At 46.5% G+C, this 22,567-nt stretch overlaps 2 protein-coding genes across 2 annotated transcripts; one reads left to right on the top strand and one right to left on the bottom strand.

The window, feature by feature from the left end:
• Positions 1 to 525: 525 nt before the first annotated feature.
• On the bottom strand, positions 526 to 8,803 carry NT5C3B (5'-nucleotidase, cytosolic IIIB). The gene is made up of 9 exons (XM_055407861.2): positions 8,744 to 8,803; positions 8,427 to 8,520; positions 7,753 to 7,822; positions 7,620 to 7,666; positions 5,150 to 5,235; positions 4,416 to 4,505; positions 3,160 to 3,322; positions 1,829 to 2,029; positions 526 to 1,035 (listed from the first exon to the last, which is right to left on the bottom strand). Exons 1-9 carry the CDS (start codon positions 8,758 to 8,760, stop codon positions 901 to 903), a joined length of 903 nt encoding a protein of 300 aa, XP_055263836.2. The 5' UTR covers positions 8,761 to 8,803; the 3' UTR covers positions 526 to 900.
• A 926-nt stretch (positions 8,804 to 9,729) lies between these two features.
• KLHL10 (kelch like family member 10) lies at positions 9,730 to 22,527 on the top strand. The gene is made up of 5 exons (XM_088829109.1): positions 9,730 to 9,923; positions 19,032 to 19,539; positions 20,890 to 21,507; positions 21,792 to 21,941; positions 22,153 to 22,527. The coding sequence occupies exons 1-5, from the start codon at positions 9,730 to 9,732 to the stop codon at positions 22,525 to 22,527; spliced, it is 1,845 nt and encodes a 614-aa protein (XP_088685235.1).
• Positions 22,528 to 22,567: the final 40 nt, after the last annotated feature.

Raw genomic sequence — 22,567 nt, forward strand, 5'->3', positions numbered from 1 at the left:
CCGTCAACACTCCCACTACTTTCCTTTTAGAGCTGCAGTAAACACGACTTTCCAGCAGCTAGGCAGGCGGGTGAGGGAACGAAGCTGACTCTGCCCAGAGCACTGTCAGGTCCCCACTCAACTCCCTGGAAGTTTGTCTGCTTCAGTGACCCGGAGGAGGAGGGACAGGAGCTGGGGTACCAGGGAAAATCCACACTCACATGGATCACTTTAGGAAATCCATAAAGACGGGGCTCTGCTGTGCTGGCCAGATCCAGCTGACCACACAGAATCTCAAGTTTAACTTCTGCATGAGAATCAAGTCAAACCATTTTAGGTCAGAAACATACCCTCCCAACCCTGTCTGCGCCCCTCCCCCGGCCCCCACAGACACACCTGGCTGTGTTAGCCGTGCTTAGAGGGTCTCCTGGGCGAGTTCAGTGGTCTTCAAACTGTGTTCCATGGTCTTGGAGATTCCAGCATCTTGGAGCCAGGAAGTATAGGCTCTGCTCCACCCCAGATCCCCAAATCAGATCACCTTTTTGTTTTTTTGTTTTTTTATTTTTGATCTGTTTCACATATTAGACTTTGACTTGTTTGAAGAACAGCTTCCCATGTTAAAAAATACTGAAAAAAAAAAAGATTCCCTGGACCGGCTGATTCCTAAAGTGCTAACACTGCGTAGGTCCGCAGTTCGCCTGGAATAGCTTTCGCCGTCCTCCCTTCTGGCAGGGCTCCCTCGAGCCGCTGGAGAACACAAAACCAAGGAGCCGGGGAGAGGAGGAGGGATGGGTGTGAGCCAGGGGCTCCCGGCCACCGGCAGCCCGGAATGTTCTCTGGAGGACTCTGCACGCACAGGAGGAGCAGAGCAGCCTTCCGGGAAGGCCCCTCCTCATTGCAGCCTGCAGGCCCTGCCTGCGCTCAGGAGCCCTGCATCTCTGTCCAGTCACCCTGTTGCAGGATGTGCTGCAGCAGCCCATTGACCACGTCCAGCGTCTCGTCCCTCTCCAGCACGATGTCATATGAGTCCATGTAGCGCTCCCGCCGCTCTTCCACCTGCCCAGGGAACAGAGAACGAGTGTCCCCAGTGCCCTGCCCTCTGCCCAGGGGCAGGGGAGGAGGGCCTTCAAGCTGCGAATCTCCAAAAGGAGTTCAGGGTTACCAGGCCCTGTCCTTTGGAGACACACATGGCTGTGGGTACAGGCTGCCACAATTAACCCCTGGGTCAGTGTCAAAAGGACAGTCACAAGGATTAAGAGACAAAAAACCAGATGTTACCTCTAATCTCTGAGGACTGACTTTTCAAAAGGCTTCAGCACCTGCTGGCCGAGCGTGATGCCATACTGTGCCCCTCAACAACCCTACTTTCATCCATTAACCTCTTGTCTGCTTCTATGTTTTCCTTCTCTAAATTATAAACCCACAGCTTGAATACCAACATCCCCCATCTCAATCATGCCCTTATAGGTAAGATTTAGGAGGACTGGTGATCAGCCCAACCACTTTCTAAACTATGTCACCTTGGGCAAGTTACTTAATCCCCCTGCTTCAGTTTCCACACTTGTAAAAAGGTAAAACAGTCACTACACCTCAAAGTATGACTGTACAGATCAGCTGGTTTTATGTTCCTGACACAAAGTGAGCACTCAGCAAGCGTGAGCTCTGATGATGTGTTCTGACCTCCAGATCACGCCCTGTGCTGTGCACACAGCTCTGACCACTGGGTATCTCTTGTTTCCTAGGAGACTATGGTTGTGTCTGACCTCTGAGCCTCTAATACTTCACACAGTGTACATCCCATAACAGGAATGAAGGAGCCAGCCATGAAGAGCCCAGGTCTCATGCCTACCTTGTCATTTAGAAAGCCAATCTTGAGAATGTTCTCCACGCCAGGAACCCCATCAGCCATAGTGAGGTCCCCCATGGAGTCTCCCAGCAGGAGGATGTTGGTTTTGCCCTGAAGCTGCTGGAAGTAATCGGAGTTCTCGCACACAGAGCTGTTCTTGTTGTAGGTGTGGATGAGCTGGCCCTTGAATCCCTTTAGGAAGCCCTAAGTAGTCAAGACGGGAGACAGACAGAAGGGTTACAGGGACCCATCGAGGGCCAGTTTTCCAGTCTGTCACGTAAGAAACAGAATCCTGAAAGCCACAGATAATGCCAGTACTTCACTGTGGTCCAAACTAGGGGTCAGCAAGCTACAGCTTGTGGCCCAGATTTGGACTATTTTTATAAATCAAGTTCTGTGTGTGTTAGTTGTTCGGTTGCATCTGACTCTGTGCGACCCCATGGACTATAGCCTGCCAGGCTCCTCTGTCCATGGAATTCTCTAGGCAGGAATGTTGGAGTAGGCTGCCATTTCCTTCTCCAAATTCTACTGGAACTTAATTTATAGGCCCAATTGTTTACATCTTGTCTATGGCTGCTTTTTTGTGTGACAGAGTAGTTGCGAATGATCCTAGTAAGATATTTACTATCTGTTCTTTTATAGGAAAAGGTTTTTTTTGTTTGGTTGGGTTCTTTTTGGCCATGCCACATAGCTTAGGAGATCTCGGTTCCCCAACTGGTGACTGAATCCAGGCCTCAGTAGTGGAAGCACTGAGTCTTAAAAAGAGGACAACCAGGGAATTCCAAAAAAATGTTTCCAGCCCCTGGTTTAAACTAACAGGGCCCATCAAACAGTGTAGATCATCTGCTCTGGGGGAAGCAAGAAGCTGGGATACAAGCATCGCCTGGGCTACATGTGTGCTAACCTCAGCTGTGGGCTGCACCCTAACCACAAGTCAAAGGGACGAACATTCCAGCCTTGGTCTTAAGGGGAAGAAGTCAGAACATGGGTGAGTCAGTGTAGCCCACCTCTGGCTCAAGCAAAACAAGTCCAAGTCCAAGCCTCTGAGTACCTAGGATGGCACATGACCCATGACAGTGACACAGGGCCTGGCTGAGCCCTAAACTAGGTCCTCCGCGGCAGAGAGACCACTGTCAGCCAGACACCCAAGAATGGGTCTTTCAAAAGTAACTGTCTCTAGCCGCGTTAATAAATAAATAGCTGCCAAGGGCAACGAAGCCAGCATGCCTTCCCCTCCCTCCTCCTGCCCCTCATCCCAGTTAACACTCAGGGTGAAGCACACTGGCTGGCAGTCCCCATCCTTGTTCCAGCCCCAGCTCTGAGATGCAGCTCACATCTTCATCAAACTCCATGTAGTTAGACACGATGTGGATGTTGGGGTGGAACACCTTCCTCTGCCGGATAATTTCTTCCAGGACATCCCCAATGCCAGCAGAAAAGATGAAAAGGGGAATGTTGTTCTGCGAGAGGGTGTTGAAGAATGTCTTGTATCCATCCCTGAAACCAGATGAATGGTTCTGAAACTGCAACGCCTCTGCTGCTGTCCTTTATTTTCTATTTGGGTTACATCTTTTAAAATTTTCTTTAAACATTTTTTTTTTTTTTTTTGGCTGCACTGCTCTGTATGCAAGATCTTAGTTCCCTGACCAGGGACTGAACCTGTGCTCCTGCATGGAGAGCTTGGAGTCTTAACCACTGGACTACCAGTTAAATCCCTCTAAAACATTTTAAATTGAGGTATAAAATACATAGAATAAATCATTAAAAGTACACTAATCGTAAGTGTTCAGCTCAATTAATATTTACAACATGTGTACATGCGCGTGATACCTACCAGGTCAAGGTTCCCTCATGTCCCTTCCCAGTTGATGCCACCGCCCCCATTCTGACTTCACATCACCATTGATTTGCTTTCCCTGTCCCTGAACTTCACATAAATCATATAAACACAATTTTTGTTTGTTTGTTTCTAGATGATTTTGCTTGAGCAAAATACAACCAGGTGGCTCTGGGTGGCTTCGCTGGGGAGCACCCCCAACCTACCTGGGCACTTACTGGGTCCGCACATGCCTACTCTCCTGGTTTTCCACAAGGCAGCTTCTCTCCCAGTCAAGACACACAATCCTTGAGGGAAGGCACCTGTGCTGATTCTTTCCTATATGTGCCCCCATCCCTCCTCTGGTAAAGAACGCTCCAGCAGAGAGAGCTGAGCTATGAAGGCCACCAATGATCAAGGGTCCCAGGCCGGCTAACTCCCACGTCTGGATAAAGAACACCAGTTACCATGGGGATCCCATAAGTCTTTTTACTACTGGGAAAAATTACCAAGACACTGTTTGTTCTAGAAGACGGAGCATCTTCACCACATCCGTTACCAGCAGAGTGTGTCCGAGGACACACCCAAGGACAGAAAATTCTCTGGCTGAGTCCAGAGAGGAAAAGCAAGACTTTCTCCTCATGGAGCTACTCATCGCGTTGGTCCCTTCTGACTCTTCCAGCAACTAACTCCTCTTCAACTCCCTTCCAACCTCTCTTTGTGAGCAAACCCATTCCAGTCTGCCAGAAGCATTTTCCAGAGCAGGCAGCTCACCTGAGCATTGCGTTGGACTCTCTTACCACCTGGGCTATCTGAAACTTCTGAATCTTCTGTTGACACAGGAGGTCGTGTGCTTTGGTCCACCTGGAGAGAGACACCCCACAAAACCCTATATTCAAACCACTAAGTAAAGTGCCCTTTCCCATCGCAGGCCTGAATCCCCTTTGGAAGTACTGGCAGTGGAGGCCTCATCCTTTTCCTCGGAGCCACTTCCTGCAGGATGCTGCTGCTGCTGCTGCTAAGTCACTTCTGTCGTATCCGACTCTGTGTGACCCCATAGACGGAAGCCCACCAGGCTCCCCCGTCCCTGGGATTCTCCAGGCAAGAACACTGGAGTGGGTTGCCATTTCCTTCTCCAACAGGACGCTGGTTGTCCCTAAAGGAGGGGGGTGAGACAGCAACACTGCAGACCACAGCTGGGTGAGTTGCTGCTGATGCAAAGTTCTTCTGAACCCTTTCTCTGGAGCTCTGTCCAGCGATACTGTCTTTTCGGAGGCAGGTTATTGCCCCAAAGCACTGATTCCCCCAAATTAAGGGGCTTCTAGTTTACTCCAAAGACTCTCAGTGAGCCCCCTACTTCATCCAGCAGCAGCCATGAGTGACCTGTCTGGACAATCTGTTCCAATAGCTGGGAGTGTGGCATTCAGGTGAGCATGCAGTAAGGTAATGGAGCCTGCATTGGATCTCAAAGCCAGACCGAGCCATCATTCACCCCTACTGGCACTTACCATTCTACCATGTGGGGTAACTTCTCTTTGATGGTCCGGTGTGGGTCAATCTCAATTGGGTAATAATGCTGAAGGAGCGCTTTGAGCTGTGACATCCAAAATGAAGAGAAAAGTCATCAGTCTCCATCAAGCTTTCCCCAGCCGAGTCCTACAGTCCCACATGAGAAAAAAAGTCACCAGTCACCTGGAAGATGCAATTCATATAAAGGAGTCACAGGAGCTTCAGAGCTGGCCATCCTTCTGCATTCCAGCCACCCCCCCCCCCCCGACCCAAGCCCCTTGGCCCAAAGAGGGAGGTCGAGGCATCAACAACACAAAGAGGTTTTGTAATGAGGTAACATCTAGAATTTTGTTGCCGTTGTTGGTGTTATAAATTAGCCCAGACAGCAGCACTTAATCAGTAAGAACTGAGTTAATGCTGTATTTCCTAAAACGTGGTATGCTTTCTCAGGTAGTAGACAAGATAACTTAGGGGCAGGGGAGCACATGGATAAAAACACATTTATTTTAGCGGTTTGGGACTCATTTTAATGCTATGTCACAAAAAGAATGAGAACAAACACATCAAACTATTGCCTTCACAAAGATTCTTTTACAAGTTCAGTAGCAATCATAGTGTTAATTGCTCGGTCGTGTCCAACTCTTGGTAACTCCACAGACTGAAGCCTGCCAGGCTCCTCCATCTACAGAATTCTTCAGGCAAGAATGGTGGAGTGGGCAGCCATTCCCTTCTCTGGGGTCATCTTCCTGACCCAGGGATCGAACTCGGGTCTCCTGCACGGCAGGCAGATTTTTAACTGTCTGAGCCACTAGGGAAGCTCAACTGCACTGCTTTTAAAGATTTAAGTGCTGCTAGTTGCACTAAAATCTTTAAAATCAGGGCAATTTGGATAGATCTGGTAAAGAACATGCTCGAATACTGTAGTATGTTCAGGGATAACCATTGCACTGTCAACATCAGGCGGACAACCTCACCAGGAGCATCTCCATGTGCCTCCTCTGGCTGAGGTCACCTTCCGTGTGCCTGGACCCTCCAGCCCCCAGGGAGGCTGCCTCGGGGGTCATGTGTCACACGGTTCCGTCAGTAACAGTGCCCAGTAAAAACGGGAACGGACAGAGGGAAGAATTATAATTTTAATACGTGCATGGTCGCAGAATATTATGAGATCAGATGGAGTCCCCGACCATCAGTCCAAAAGAGGGTTAAATTCAAAGACAGGAAGTCCCTAAAATGTATTAAAGATTCTTAATTATTTGAATGTGAGAACATTCTTCTGAAAGTAAAACAGAACTCAACAGAATATAAATTTAAAAAAAATTTCTTTACGTAAGTTTTGCCTTATGAATTTCTTCAGAAAAACATCAACACCAGAAATCCTAGTTTTCTCTAGCTTCATCCTAGAGAGGGCACCCAAACCTTTTGTTTTATTTGTGAATGAAGCTCTCTGGAAGTTGCTATGATTGAGGACCAAAAAGAGTGACTTCCCAAAGGTGATCAGTGGTAGAGCCAGACTCTACCTTAAGCTACAAATGGCATCTCCAGAGACACAGGTGTAGAAACAGAAAGGCTATTTATAATTCACTGCCCATCCTAATAACCAGTAATCATGCAGAGTACTGGAAAAGCGGACCAACCATGGCCAGCCAACAAACTGCTTAGTACACAACTGGGTGAACTTCATAATCAAGTGGAACTAAATGATACAGTTACTTAGAAGAAAGAGCTCAGCAGAGAAATGAGCAGTTAGCATAGCTTTGCTCCGGCGAAGAGGACATTGATGGGAAGAACGTGGAACAAGGTAAAATGAACTCCAAGGCTACAGGGATCACCTTATATTATCTGTATGCATCTTATGGAAATGGGGAGTTTCATACATAGACATTAATTAATTCAGAAGTCTTTCTTGATAACTGCTAATGCACCAAGAAAATTTATACTATCAAGGAAACAGCATAATACAGTTAAAAAGAGTTTGGGAACAGAATCAGATCTATGGGAAAACCAAGCTCTGCATCTTGCCATGTGACCATGGGTAACTTACTCAAACCTCTCCAAGTCTCTGTTTCCCCATCTGTTAAATGGAGGCAGTAAAACATCTCCTCTAAGTTCTATAGCTAGCAGTAAGCATATTCCAACCATCCATTATCATATGTCTTGGCCAATAAGGAAAAGCTTTCTCAGTGTACAAGACTAAGTCCACCTGAGAATTCCCTGGTGGCCCAGTGGTTAGGACTCCTCCCTTTCATCGCCAAGGGCCCTGATCAATCCCTGTTCAACCCTAGGATTCCACAAGCCACACACACACACACACACACACACACAGACCAGGTCCACCTGAGCATAACAACAATTTTTTTTTTAATTAACCTTCCATGGTCTCAACCCTAGAATCTTTGGTCCTAACCAAGAGCCATTGGACATTGTTTAGTATATGCCAGCCGTTTCTGAGCAAAGAAGGGAGTAACCCACCTCTTCCCGGCACTCCTCACTGATGATCTTGCTGTTATCCAGAATGTCTGCAAAAACACAGAACTCCTTTTACTTGTCCCTTAGAAGCCATCATCCTGTTAAGTCCAATAAAGCAAGCTTGTGTGTGACTTACTGTAAGAAGAAGGGCATCGCTTTCCATTATATGCAAACCTGCTCAAGGTCATGTCAAAATCAGAAATGACCTGAAATGCAAAAGAGAGATGATGCCTAGACAGGCACCTTCCGGTGTAGGCCTGTATCAATATGAATACGGAAAGCCAAACAGCTCTATGCCCAGCCTGCAGGCACAGCCCTGGGGGAGTTAGGAACAACTGGAGAGGGAAGGCAGAACTAATTCTAGTTGGTACCTGTGCCAGCCCTGAGAAGACCCAGTTTCGTGGAGGGTGGGGATGGGACTGCAGAATCAGTACCTCGTCTACCCTTGCAATAGCGCCCATCTCAATGTCCTGGTTTCTCTTAAGATGCCCCCTCCTTCTGGCTCATCTCCACATCTGCACCTTCTTGGGGAGCCCACCAACCTTAGCTAGGAGGACAACAAGACCCGGAGGCCTGGTGTGGGGTGCTTTCTGTCTAAAGAAATTTGATAATATTGAAATCTAGGTTTTCGGGCAGGTGGGCTCTCCTCCAAGGCAAAACAGGCTTGCCCTCAAATCCCTGGCTATTTCCAAAGGCTGAAGGCTTGCCTGCACGTGTCTGCAGCAACGCGTAAGGCGCCCAGGGCAAGCCACCTCCCCAGCCACCCGCACCGCCCCCAGCCGCCCCGACCTTGCCCCCACCCCGCGATACCTGTAAGCGGTCTCCCCCGCCCTTGCGGAGGGCGCCCACGATCTCCTGCACCCGTCCGGGCTGCCGCATCAGGACTGTGGCCTTCATCAGGGTGCTCACCTGTCCCGAGACCCGAGAGAACCGCTGATTCCAGCACCGCGCAGGGCCCGAGAGGAGCCCCGCGAAGCCGGGCCGGGGGCGCAGGGGGCGAGCGGGGGCTCTGGCAAGGCCCGGGCGTCTACGGGCCGCACTGGCGCGGCGGAGCCCAGACGGCCTGCTGGGCGGCTCGGAGCGCCCGGGGGTTCGGGGTCAGCCCCACGCCGCTCTCCTCCTCCCACCTCACCTCCTCCGCCATTGCGCTCGCGGGCCTGTTGGCGGCGTGGACACAACGACCGCCCCGCGGCTGCACTGCGCAGGCGCCGCTTCCGACCTACCCGGGCGGATCCGGGGGCGGGGTGGGGTCGGGGTGCGGGCTGCGAGCCCGGGGGTGGTGGGCTCGGTGCAGGGTCGGGAGAGGCAGGCGGCCTCTGGAGGGCCGCGCGGCACTGTGCGTGCAGACCCTGCTTGAGAGCCCTGTGTTGAGGACGGAGAGGATCCCCTTGGGTGGAGGGAACGTGGGTGCCATTCCTTGTAGAGCAAAAACCCTCACCAGAGTGTTCATTTCCAGGCTTATAGTTTGCATGATCGAAAGGCCGCAGGAAGGGAGGGAATGTGAAGGAGACATAAGTGAGTTCTGTTGAACAGCCGGAAGGTGCTTCCTTCTCTGGACTCGCCCCTCATCACAGAAGATGGGTGACTCACGTCCAGAGGGCAGGAAGGCCCTGGACAGGTGGACCAGAATGAAAGCTCATCAGCTTTACTTCGGAAAAGCTTTACTTTCTGCCTTAGCTTCCCAGAACTCTGTCTGGGAGTCAAGTGCCAGGCTGTAGAAGAAGGTAGATGGACGCTACAGAGAAGCCCGACTGAACACCTGAAGTGGGCCACAGGAGTCGGAGTGAAACAGAGCTGTGATGCGGTGGTCGTGGTGGTCACAGGACCCTGTTCTTCTGGTTGCGGAAGGTGTGGGGTGGTCTTCAACCTGAGTGGTGCCTTGGGGAAGGGGAGAAGGAAGAAGGATAGGGACAGGAGAGAGTTCCAGAACCTGAGAACACAATCCTGAGAGTGACCTCACTGCGGCCCCAGGATTCTGGAACTTGGGCTGCCTGATGGGCCCTATATGAAAGATGTAGTAGGGAAAAGGAGCGACAGCTGGCTAAAGGGGCCCCCCTACAATCCTCCCCGACACCCTAGGAGAGCAGCCTCTCTCCGCTGATCGCAGGGTGCCATGGAGATGGAGAGCACGGCGGCCTCCACACGGTTCCACCAGCCTCACATGGAGAGGAAGATGAGTGCGATGACCTGTGAGATCTTCAACGAGCTTAGGCTAGAGGGCAAGCTCTGCGACGTGGTCATCAAGGTCAATGGCTTTGAGTTCAATGCCCACAAGAACATCCTCTGTAGCTGCAGTTCCTACTTTAGGTATAACAGGGTTGCTGAACTAAGCCAAAGGGGGAACTGGGCTCATTCTGAGACATTTTGGTTCATTTCACGTTTCCCACCCCACAATCTTAAGTTTAGGGACCCTGTCAAAGCCCTGGGCTTCTGTAGACTGGCTTCTTTGTTTTCTGAAGAGGCCCAACCAGGGCTGGAGCTTCTCTGGTTTTCAACTGAATTTCAACCAGCTGTTGGTGGGTCAGGTGCTTTTGTTCTTTGATTTGCACCCACACCAATCTTTGGGACAGTTGGACACCTGTACTGGATTTCCTACTTAAACCTAGGTGACAGTGCCACTTCAGCTACCCCTTAAGCCCCTATCTAAGGCAGGGTGATAAATTAACAGGGATAGAGAGGATGGGAAGGGGGATGAAGGGAAAGAACCCAGGAAATATTTATCAGAAGAAAAAGGAAGTTTGAGCTGAAAGTGTTGTAATCAGGAAGGTAAAAAGCTATCTTGCTTATGAGCTGAAAATATTTGAGTACTCAGTTCCAATGAAGATATGGTAAGTGTGTCCCACCTGTTGCTAAAAATTCTCATTTCTGTAAACCTAGGGCAAGGTATACAAAAAGGTCGAATAGTGCATATTTTAAGTGGATTTTTGCAGGCCACACAGTCTTGTCACAACTATTCCACTCTGCTTTCAGTGCGATAGCAGCCATGTTTTGTTGTTGTCCAGTCGCCCAATTGTGTCTGACTCTTCATGACCCCATGGACTGCAGCACACCAGGCCTCCCTGTCCCTCACCATCTCCGAGTATGACCAAGTTCATGTGCATTATATCGGTGATGTCATGCAGCCATCTCATCCTCTGATGCCCTCTTCTCCTTCTGCCCTCAATCCTTCCTAGCATCAGGGTCTTTTCCAGTGAGTCAGCTGTTTGCATCAGGTGACCAAAATATTGGAGCTTCAGCTTCAGCATCAGTCCTTCCAATGAATATTCGGGGTTGATTTCCTTTAAGATTGACTTGCTGTCCAAGGGGCGCTCAAGAGTCTTCTCCAGCACCACAGTTCGAAGACAACAATTCTTCGGTGCTCTGCCTTCTTTACGTTCCAGCTCTCACAACCATACATGATTACTGGAAAGACCATAGCCGTGACTATACAGGTCTTTGTTGGCAAAGCAATGTCTTTGCTTTTCAACACACTAAGTTTGTCATAGCTTTCCTGCCAAGAAGCAACTGTCTTCTAATTTCATGGCTGCAGTCACCATCCACAGTGATTTTAGAGCCCAAGAAGAGGAAATCTGTCACTGCTTCCACCTTTTCCCCTTCTATTTGCCATGAAGTGATGGGGCTGCCATAATCTTAGTTTTTTTAATGTTTAGTTTTAAGCCGGCTTTTTTTACTCTCCTCGTTTACGCTCATCAAGAGGTTCTTTAGTTCCTCTTCACTTTCTGCCATTAGAGTGTTATCATCCACATATCTGAGATTGTTGTTTCTCCTGCCAATCTTGATTCCAGCTTGTAACTCATCCAGCCTGACATTTCTCAAGATATGCTCAGCGTGTAAGTTACATTAACAGATTAAAGCTTTATCATACTCCATCCTCAATCCTGAACCAGTCAGTTGTTCCACACAGGCTTCCAACCGTTGCTTCTTGACCCACATACAGGTTTCTCAGGGGACAGGTAAGATGGTCTGGTATCCCCATCTCTTTGAGAGTTTTCCACAGTTTGTTATGATCCACACAGTCAAAGGCTTTAGTGTGGTCAATGAAACAGAGGTAGAGGTTTTTCTGGAATTCCCTTGCTTTCTCTGTGATCCAATGAATGTTGACAATTTGATTTCTGGTTCCTCTGCCTTTTCTAAACCCAACTTGGACATCTGAAAGTTCTCAGTTCACATAATGCTGAACTCGAGCATGCAGGATTTTGAGCATAACCTTACTAGCACGAGAGATGAGTGCAACTGTCTGGTAGTTTGAACATTCTTTAGTACTGCCCTTCTTGGGAACTGGGATGAGGATTGACCTTTTCCAGTGCTGTGGCCATTAGTGGGTTTTCCAGATTTGCTGACATACTGAGTGCAGTACTTTGATAGCATCATCTTTTAGGATTTTTAAATAGCTCTACTGGAATCCCATCACACTGACTAGCTTTATTTTTAATAATTTGTATTTTTATTTTTGACCTTGCTGGGTTTTCACTGCTGCGCGTGGGCTTTCTCTACTGTGGAGAATGGGGGCTACTCTCTATTTGCAGTTCACAAGCTTCTCATTGCAGAGCTCAGGCTCCGTAGCTGTGGCACACAGGCTTAATTACTCTGCGATATGTGGAATCTTCCTGGATCAGTGATTGAACCTGTGTCTCCTGCATTGGCAAGCAGATTCTTAACCTCTGGACCACCAGGGAAGTCCCACTAGCTTTACTGACAGCAGTGCTTTCTAAGGCCCACTTGACTTCACACTCCGGAAGGTCTGACTCTGGATACCTTTCTGTGGTAAAGGGACTTACATAACTCAACGAAGCTATGAGCCATGCCGTGGAGGGCCACCCAAGATGGAAGGGTCACAGTGGAGAGTTCTGACTAAACGAGGGAATGGCAAACCACCCCAGTATACTTGCCATGAGAACTCCATGAAATGTATAAAAAGACAAAAAGATATGACACCGAAAGATGAGTCCCCAGGTTGGAAGGTGTCCAATATGCTACTGGGAAGAGTGAAGGACAACTACTAATAGCCCCAGAAAGAATGAAGCAGCTGGGCCAAAGTGGAAATGACGCTCAGTTATGGATGTGTTTGGTGATGAAAGTAAAATCCAATGGTGCAAAGAACAGTATTGCATAGGAACCTGGAATGTTAGGTCCATAAATCAAGGTAAATTGGACATGGTCAAGCAGGAGATGGTAAGAATAAGCATCAATATTTTAGGAATCAGTGGACTAAAATATACAGAAATGGGCGAATTTAATTTCAGTTCAGTCAGTTGCTCAGTCATGTCCAGCTCTTTGCGACCCCACGGACTTTAGCACACCAGGCTTCCCTGTCTATCACCAACTCCCAGAGCTTACTCAAATTCATGTCCATCAAGTTGGTGATGCCATCCAACCATCTCATCCTCTGTCGTCCCCTTCTCCTCCTGCCTTCAGTCTTTCCCAGTATCAGGGTCTTTTCCAATAAATCAGTTCTTTGCATCAGGTGGCCAAAGTATTGGAGTTTCAGCTTCAGCATCAGTCCTTCCAATGAATATTCAGGACTTCCTTTAGGACTGACTGATTTGATTTCCTTGCTGACCAAGGCACTCTCAAGAGTCTTTCTTCTCCAACACCACAGTTCAAAAGCATCAATCTTTGGTGCTCAGCTTTCTTTATAGTCCAACTCTCACATCCATACATGACTACTGGAAAAACCATAGCTTTGAATAGATGGACCTTTGTCGGCAAAGTAATGTCTCTGATTTTTTTTTTTAATTTTTATTGGAGGCTAATTATTTTACAATATTATATTGGTTGGTTTTGCCATACATTGACATGAATCCACCCGGGGTGTACATGAGTTCCCCCTTGTCTCTGATTTTTAATATGTTGTCTAGGAGAAGGCAAAGGCAACCCACTCCAGTACTCTTGCCTGGAAAATGCCATGGAAAGAGGAGCCTGGTAGGCTGCAGTCCATGGGGTAGCGAAGAGTCAGACACGACTGAGCGACTTCACTTTCACTTTTCACTTCCCTGCATTGGAGAAGGAAATGGTAATCCACTCCAGTGTTCTTGCCTGGAGAATCCCAGGGACAGCGGAGCCTGGTGGGTTGCCATCTATGGGGTCACACAGAGTTGGACACGACTGAAGCGTACTTAGCAGCAGCAGCAGCAGCAGGTGGTCATAGCTTTTCTTCCAGGAGCAAACGTCTTTTAATTGCATGGCTGCAGTCACCATTTGCGGTGATTTTGGAGCCCAAGAAAATAAAGTCTGTCACTGTTTCCACTGTTTCCCCATCTATTTCCCATGAAGTGATGGGACCAGATGCCATGATCTTAGTTTTTTGAATGTTGAGTTTTAAGCCACGTTTTTCACGCTCCTCTTTCACCTTCATCAAGAGGCTCTTTAGTTATTCTTTGCTTTCTGCTATAAGGGTGGTGTCATCCATGTATCTTAGGTTATTGATATTTCTCCCAGCAATCTTGATTCCAGCTTGTGCTTCATCCAGCTCGGCATTTCACATGATGTACTCTGCATATAAGTTAAATAAGGAGGATATCCTTGACGTACTCCCTTGCCAATATGGAACCAGTCCATTGTTCCATGTCCAGTTCTAACTGTTGCTTCTTGACCTGCACACAGATTTCTCGGGAGGCAGGTAAGGTGGTCTGGTATTCCCATCTCTTGAGGAATCTTCCACAGTTTGTTGTGATCCACACAGTCAAAGGCTTTGGCGTAGTCAATAAAGCAGAAGTAGATGCTTTTCTGGAACTCTCTTGCTTTTTCGATGATCCAATATATTGGCAATTTGATCTCTGGTTCTTCTGCCTTTTCTAAATCCAGCTTGAACATCTGGACGTTCTCAGTTCACATATTGTTGAAGCCTGGCTTGGAGAATTTTGAGCATGACTTTGCTAGCATGTGAGATGAGTGCAATTGTGCGGTAGTTTGAACATTCTTTGCAATTGCCTTTCTTTGGGATTGGAATGAAAATTGACCTTTTCCAGTCCTGTGGCCACTGCTGAGTTTTCCAAATTTGCTGGCATATTGAGTGCAGCACTTTCACAGCATTATCTTTCAGGATTTGAAATAGCTCAACTGGAATTCCATCACCTCCACTAGCTTTGTTCATAGTGATGCTTCCTAAGGCTGACTTGACTCACATTCCAGGATGTCTGGCTCTAGGTGAACGATCACACCAATGTAGTTATCTGGGTCATTAAGATCTTTTTTTGTATAGTTCTTCTGTGTATACTCGCCACCTTTTCTTAATAACTTCTACTGTTAAGTCCATACCATTTCTGTCCTTTATTGTGCCCACCTTTGCATGAAATGTTCCCTTGGTATCTCTAATTTTCTTCAAGAGATCTCTAGTCTTTCCCATTCTATTGTTTTCCTCTATTTCTTCCCATTGATCACTGAGGAAGGTTTTCTTATCTCTCCTTGTTATTCTTTGGAACTCTGCATTCAAATGGGTATATATTTTCTGTTCTCCTTTGCCTTTCACTTCTCTTCTTGTTTAATCTATTTGTAAGGACTCCTCAGACAACCATTTTGCATTTTTGCATTTCTTTTTCTTGGAGATGGTCTTGATCACTGCCTCCTGTACAACGTCATCAACCTCCGTCCATAGTTCTTCAGGCACTCTATCAGATCTAATCCCTTGAATCTATGTGTCACTTTCACTGTATAATCATAAGGGATTTCATTTAGGTCACACCTCAATGGCTTAGTGGTTTTCCCTACCTTCTTCAATTTAAGTCTGAATTTTGCAATAAGGTGTTCATGATCTGAGCCAGAGTCAGCTCCCAGTCTTGTTTTTGCTGATTGTATAGAGCTTCTCCATCTTTGGCTGCAAAGAATATAATCAATCTGATTTTGGTATTGACCAACTAGTGATGTTCATGTGTAGAGTCTTCTCTTATATTGTTGGAAGAGGGCATTTGCTATGACCAGTGCATTTTCTTGGCAAAACTGTTAGCCTTTGCCCTGCTTCATTCTGTACTCCAAGGCCAAATTTGCCTGTTACTCCAGGTATCTCTTTACTTGCTACTTTTGCATTCCCGTCCCCTATGATGAAAAGGACATCTTTTTTTTGGCATTAGTTCTAGAAGGTCTTGTAGGTATTCATAGAACCATTCAACTTCACCTTCTTCAGCATTAGTCGTTGGGGCATAAACTTGGATTACTGTGATAATGAATGGTTTGCCTTGAAAATGAATAGAGATCATTCTGCAATTTTTGAGACTGCACCCAAGTACTGCATTTCAGACTCTTTTGTTGACCATGCTGCTGCTGTTGCTGCTAAGTCACAGTGTCCGACTCTGTGTGACCCCATAGACGGAGGGCTACTCTATTTCTCCTAAGGGATTTTTGCCCACAATAGAAGATATAATGGTCATCTAAATTAAATTTACCCATTCCAGTCCATTTTAGTTTACCGACTCCTAAAATGTCAATGCTCACTCTTGCCATCTCCTGTTTGACCATTTCTAATTTATCTGGATTCATGGACCTTCCAGGTTCCTATGCAATATTGTTCTTTACAGCATCAGACTTTACTTCCATCAGTAGTCATTTAATTTAGCTGGACCATTATACCTAGTACTGCAGGCAAGAATCCAATAGAATAATAAATGGAGTAGTCCTCATAGTCAACAAAAGAGTGTTAAATGCAGTACTTGGATGTTACATCAAAAATGACAGAATGATCTCGGTTCGTTTCCAAGGCAAACCATTCAACATCACAGTAATTCAAGTCTATGCCCCAACCACCGATGCCAAAGAAGCTGAAGTTGATCACTTCTGTGAAGATGTAGACGACCTCCTAGAACTAACACCAAAAAAAGATATTCTATTCATCACTGGGGATTGGAATGCAAAAGTAGGAATTCAAGAAAACCTAACAGGCAAGTAACAGGCAAGTTTGACCTTGGAATACAAAATGAAGCAGGGCAAAGGCTAACAGAATTCTGCCAAAAGAATGCACTGATCATAGCAAACACCCTTTTTCAACAACACAAGAGACGACTTTACACATGGACATCACCAAATGATCAATACCGAAATCAAATCAATTACATTCTTTGTAGTCAAAGATGGATAAGCTGTATACAGTCAGCAAAAACAAGACTTGGAACTGACTGTCACTCAGACCATCAGCTTCTCATAACAAAATTCAGGCTTGAACTAAAGAAAGCGGGGAAAACCACTAGGCCAGCCAGGTACGACTTGAATCAAATCCCCTATGAATATGCATTGGAGGTGATGAATAGATTCAAGGGATTAGATCTAGTAAACAGTGTGCCTGAAGAAGTATGGACGGAGGTCTGTAATATTGTACAGGAGGCAGCAAACAAAACCATCCCAAAGAAAAGCAAGAAGGCAAAGCGGTTACCTGAGGAGGCTTCACAAATAGCTGCAGAAAGAAGAGAAGTGAAAAAGCGAGAGAGGAAAGGAAAGGTACACCCAAATAAATGCAGAGTTTCAGAATAGCAAGGAGACACAAGGAGGCCTTCTTCAATGAACAGTGCAAAGACATCGAGGAAAACAACAGAAGGGGAAAGACGAGAGATCTCTTTAGGAAAATTGGAAATACCAAGGGAACATTTCACCCAAAGATGGGCACAATAAAGGATAGGGACAGTAGAGACCTGGTAGAAACAGAAGAGATCTAGAAGAAATGGAAATTAGCCATGGACAATTCTAACTGAAAGGACATGGCTGTGTTCCAATAAAATTATTTTATTATCAAAATGTGAATTTATTATAATTTCCAGGTGTCACAATATTTTTGCCAATTTAAAAATGTAAAAAAAAAATTCTTAACTCTTGGGCAGGACAAAAATAGAAGAGTTGGGTTGAATTTGGCCCAGAGGCTATAGGTTTGCAGACTTCTTTGATAGAGAATTTGATCTCTGAGCCCATATTTCCTTAAACTTCCTAGAAAAAGAATGCAAAAATATATTAGGGCAGGGACTTCTGCAACACCTAGAAAAGTACCTAGCTATTTAGAAAGGACCCAATAAATAATTGTGGAATAGTGGTCATTTATTCATTCAATAATCTCTTATTGAGTGCCTATTTTGTGACAGGTACTGGGAAAAAAAAACAACACATAAATATTCCTGTTAAGTTTACCTTCGAATAGGGGGAATAGGCATTTAATAAAATATATATCAGCTCATAATTGCTAGGGAAAAAGATAGGGAGTGGTTGGTAGTCATTTTAAATAGGATTACCACTTTGCTGACAAAGTGACATTTGAGGAAAGACTTCCAGGGGTTGAAGTCTTGGAAAATATGGAAATGTGTTGCGGGGGAGCCTTCCAGGCCGAGTAGAAAGCAAAATGCAAAGGACCCAAGATGGAAGTATCTCTGGTGTATTCAAGGAAAGCAAGGCCAGCAGGGCTGGAATAAGGTGAGAAGGCAGGCAAGAGGAAATACAATTAGAGAGGTATTCATGGTCCAGATCTCAGGGGTCTTTTGTAGTCCCTGGTAAGGATTTCGTATTTTACTCTGTAAATAACAAGGGAAGCCAGTGGGAGTTTCTGAGTGGAAGAGGAGCATAAACTCATAAGGATCACTTTGGGGGCTGCGATAAGACTGTAAACTCTGGAGATGTCAAGGGCAGAAGCAGAGAGATCAGTTACTGCAGGGGTCCCCAACCTCCAGGTCACGGATTGATACCGGCCTATTAGGAACCAGGCTGCACAGCAGGAGGTGAGTGGCAGGCAGGTGAAGCTTCACCTGTATTTACAGCCAATCCCCATCACTCTCATGACTGCCTGAGCTCCACCTCCTGTGAGGTAAGTGGAGGCATTAGATTCTCACAGAAGCGTGAACCCTACTGTGAACTGTGCATGCGAGGGATCTAGGTTGCAGGCTTCTTATGAGAATCATCCTGAAACCATCCCTACCTCCCAGTCCATGGAAAAATTGTTTTCCACAAAGCTGGTGCATGGTGCCAAAAAGGTTGAGGACTGCGAGGTAGGGGGTTTATTTGCAATAATTGAGGCAAGAGATGGCGGTGGCTCAGACTAAGAAGGCAGCAACAGGAGCAGTGCGAAGTGATCAGATTCTGGATATGAATACTGCTTGTTTTAAAAGTGTATTTGCTCAAGTTTAATTTCTTTAATTGTGGTAGAGTTTGGTGGACAATGGGCTGAGACAGAGAAGACCTGGGTCATACTACCAGCTGCAGATCTCAATTTTCCATCCTTAAACCGAGGAAAAGGGCTACTGACCATGAAAATAGGAAGAAAAGTGACCAAAGATCTTGGAAAGGTTCTTTTGCCCACTATATAAAGCCTACTCTCCTCCCTCTCGCCTCACACCAATGTATTTCCAATATACTTACTGTGCGCTATTTGGAAAATGTCCAAACTCTCCACAAGAAAAGGTTGGTGGGGGCGGGGGTGCGCAGACCAGAGAGAAATATTTCAGTGACTACTAGTTTTTGTCTCTCTTCCAGAGCTTTGTTTACAAGTGGCTGGAACAACACTGAAAAGAAGGTATACAACATCCCTGGCATTTCCCCCGACATGATGAAACTGATTATCGAATATGCATACACCCGGACGGTCCCCATCACACCGGATAACGTGGAGAAACTGTTGGCTGCTGCAGACCAATTTAACATCATGGGTATTGTCAGGGGTTGCTGTGAGTTCCTCAAGTCGGAGCTGTGTTTGGATAACTGTATCGGCATCTGCAAGTTCACAGACTACTACTACTGCCCTGAGCTGAGGCAGAAGGCCTACATGTTCATACTGCACAACTTTGAGGAGATGGTGAAAGTCTCAGCAGAGTTTTTAGAGCTCTCAGTCACTGAACTTAAGGATATCATTGAGAAAGATGAGCTCAACGTCAAACAAGAAGATGCTGTATTTGAGGCCATTTTAAAATGGATTTCTCATGACCCCCAAAATAGGAAGCAGCATATTTCAGTTTTGCTTCCCAAGGTCATTTAGTTATTTTTTGTGGGATGCTTTAATTGTTCACTCTTTTTTCTGGCTGAACCATGTGACTTGTGGGATCTTAGTTCCACGAAGTGAAGTGAAAGTCGCTCAGTCGTGTCAGACTCTTTGCGACCCCATGGACTATACAGTTCATGGAATTCCCCATACCAGAATACTGGAGTGGGTAGCCTTTCCCTTCTCCAGGGGATCTTCCAAACCCAGGGATCAAACCCAGGTCTCTCACATTGCAGGCGGATTCTTCACCAGCTGAGCCACAAGGGAAGCCCAAGAATACTGGAGTGGGTAGCCTGTCCCTCCTCCAGTGGATCTTCCCGACCCAGGAATCAAACGGGGGTCTCCTGCATTGCAGGTGGATTTGTTACCGAGTCAGTTCCATACCCAGGGATCAAAGCCATGCCCCATCATGGACGTTCACTTGGAGTCCTAACCACTGGAGCACCAGGGAATTCCCTTAATTGCTCACTTTTGATTCATTAATCCCAAAGGGATTGTCCCAAGGACTACACTCAGACATTTGAGAGATGTCAGAGTTGTCGTTATAGTTATATATATACTTATATATGTGGACTTCTCGGGTGGCGCTAGTGGTAAAGAACCTGCCTGCCAATGCAGGAGATGTTAGAGACTTGGGTTTGATCCCTGGGTTGGGAAGATCCCTTGGATGAGGGTATGGCAACCCACTCCAATATTCTTGCCTGGACAATCCCATGGACAGAGGAGCCTGGTGGGCTCCAGGTCACAAAGAGTTGGACACAACTGAAACGATTTAGCACGCAGTCACTTATGGATGTACATATGTAGAAGGCATCCCCTGCCATTCTCTGGAATTTTGAAGCTTTCTTCGCCCCTAGCATGGCTAGTTCCTTCTGCCCCAGTTATTTTCTCTTTGACCAAAATTCTGATAGTGGGGGAAGGAGAAGGCAGGTCTTCAAAAGAATTCTAAAAGATCTTCCTTTCACAACTCTTTCCTTGCGTGAGTTCCCCCAACCAAAACAGGAGTTGGACTAGAAACCAGATCATGAGCATTGCACTCAATTGTAGCCATCCAGTGCTAATTCATGTTACTTTATATAGAGAGACATAGATATCCCATCACTGAACAATGACCACAGCTTTTTCTGGTCTAAAAGTCCTGTCCAGGGGCCAAGGAATGGACTAGCCCTGTGATCACTTGAGGTGGCTTTTATCTCATTCTCAGCATCCAAATGTAAGTTACAAAAATAAAACATGACCCGAGTGCATTCAGTGGAGGCTGTGAAGTTGTGGGCTTAAGGACATGGGTTTTTCAGACACCTCACTTCATCTGAATGACTTTCTGTATTTCCTTCTTAGGTTCGCCTGGCCCTAATGCACGCTGAATATTTCATGAACAATGTTAAAATGAATGACTATGTCAAAGACAGTGAGGAATGCAAGCCAGTCATCATTAATGCCCTGAAGGCCATGTATGACCTAAATATGAATGGACCTTCTAATTCTGATTTCACCAACCCACTCACCAGGCCCCGCTTGCCCTATGCCATCCTATTTGCAATTGGTGGCTGGAGTGGTGGGAGCCCCACCAATGCCATTGAGGCATATGATGCTCGGGCAGACAGATGGGTGAATGTCACTTGTGAGGAAGAGAGTCCTCGCGCCTACCATGGGGCAGCCTATTTGAAAGGCTATGTTTATATCATTGGGGGGTTCGATAGTGTGGACTATTTCAATAGTGTTAAGCGTTTTGACCCAGTCAAGAAAACCTGGCACCAGGTGGCCCCAATGCACTCCAGGCGTTGCTACGTCAGTGTGACAGTCCTCAGCAATTTTATTTACGCCATGGGAGGCTTTGATGGCTATGTGCGTCTCAACACTGCTGAACGTTATGAGCCAGAGACCAACCAATGGACACTCATTGCCCCCATGCATGAGCAGAGGAGTGATGCGAGTGCTACAACACTCTATGGAAAGGTGAGACCCCCGGGGAAGGCGGAAATAATGCTTTGTTTTTTGAGGTGGATGGAAAACAGAAGTGGCGGTATTCACCTTGCAATACTAACTCCTTCATCCAACGACTAAGTGGCCCTTTGTAGCTATCTTTTACTTATTAAAAAGCAATGTGTGCACGTGTGGAAAAAACTCAGCCTGCAGACTGGCATCTGAAGTGTCCTCGGCCCCCAGCCACCATCATACACACCCTCTTTCTATTCCCCAGAAGTAACAATTTTACTCATCTTGGAACTCTCTTCACACAGGTCTACATATGTGGTGGGTTTAATGGAAACGAATGCCTGTTTACAGCAGAAGTGTACAACGCTGAGAGTAATCAGTGGACAGTCATAGCACCCATGAGAAGCAGGAGGAGTGGGATAGGTGTAATTGCTTATGGAGAACACGTATATGCGGTGAGTTTCTTTCACACAACAAAACTGATAGCCTAGGTTTTCTATTAGCAAATAGGTTTACACTACCAGTGGGAAGTATTTGAAAGCTTTTTATGCATGGAAGATAGTGGAAGAGGGAGGTATGAAATCACAGGTCCCCCGCAAGGAGGGGTATCCTCAGTGAACAGAAGCGATGGTTAACAGCCAGTGGTGTTTCCTCTGCTGTCCACAGGTAGGCGGCTTTGACGGAGCTAATCGACTTAGGAGTGCAGAAGCCTACAGCCCAGTGGCTAACACTTGGCGCACAATCCCCACTATGTTTAATCCTCGTAGTAATTTTGGCATCGAGGTGGTAGATGACCTCCTATTTGTGGTGGGTGGTTTTAATGGCTTTACCACCACCTTTAATGTTGAGTGCTATGATGAGAAGACTGACGAGTGGTATGATGCTCATGATATGAGCATATACCGCAGTGCTCTGAGCTGCTGTGTGGTGCCAGGGCTGGCCAACGTTGGGGAATACGCAGCGAGACGGGACAACTTCACAGGACTAGCACTGCGAGATGAAGTCAAGTATTCTGCCTCGACAAGTACCCTGCCTGTATGAGCCTCTTCACATTAGCTAATAAAAAGTCTAAGCAATAAGA

The sequence above is a fragment of the Moschus berezovskii genome, chromosome 20 (genome assembly GCF_049115385.1).
Source record: "Moschus berezovskii isolate FMDL1 chromosome 20, NW_MosBer_1.0, whole genome shotgun sequence".
Taxonomy (NCBI): domain Eukaryota; kingdom Metazoa; phylum Chordata; class Mammalia; order Artiodactyla; family Moschidae; genus Moschus; species Moschus berezovskii.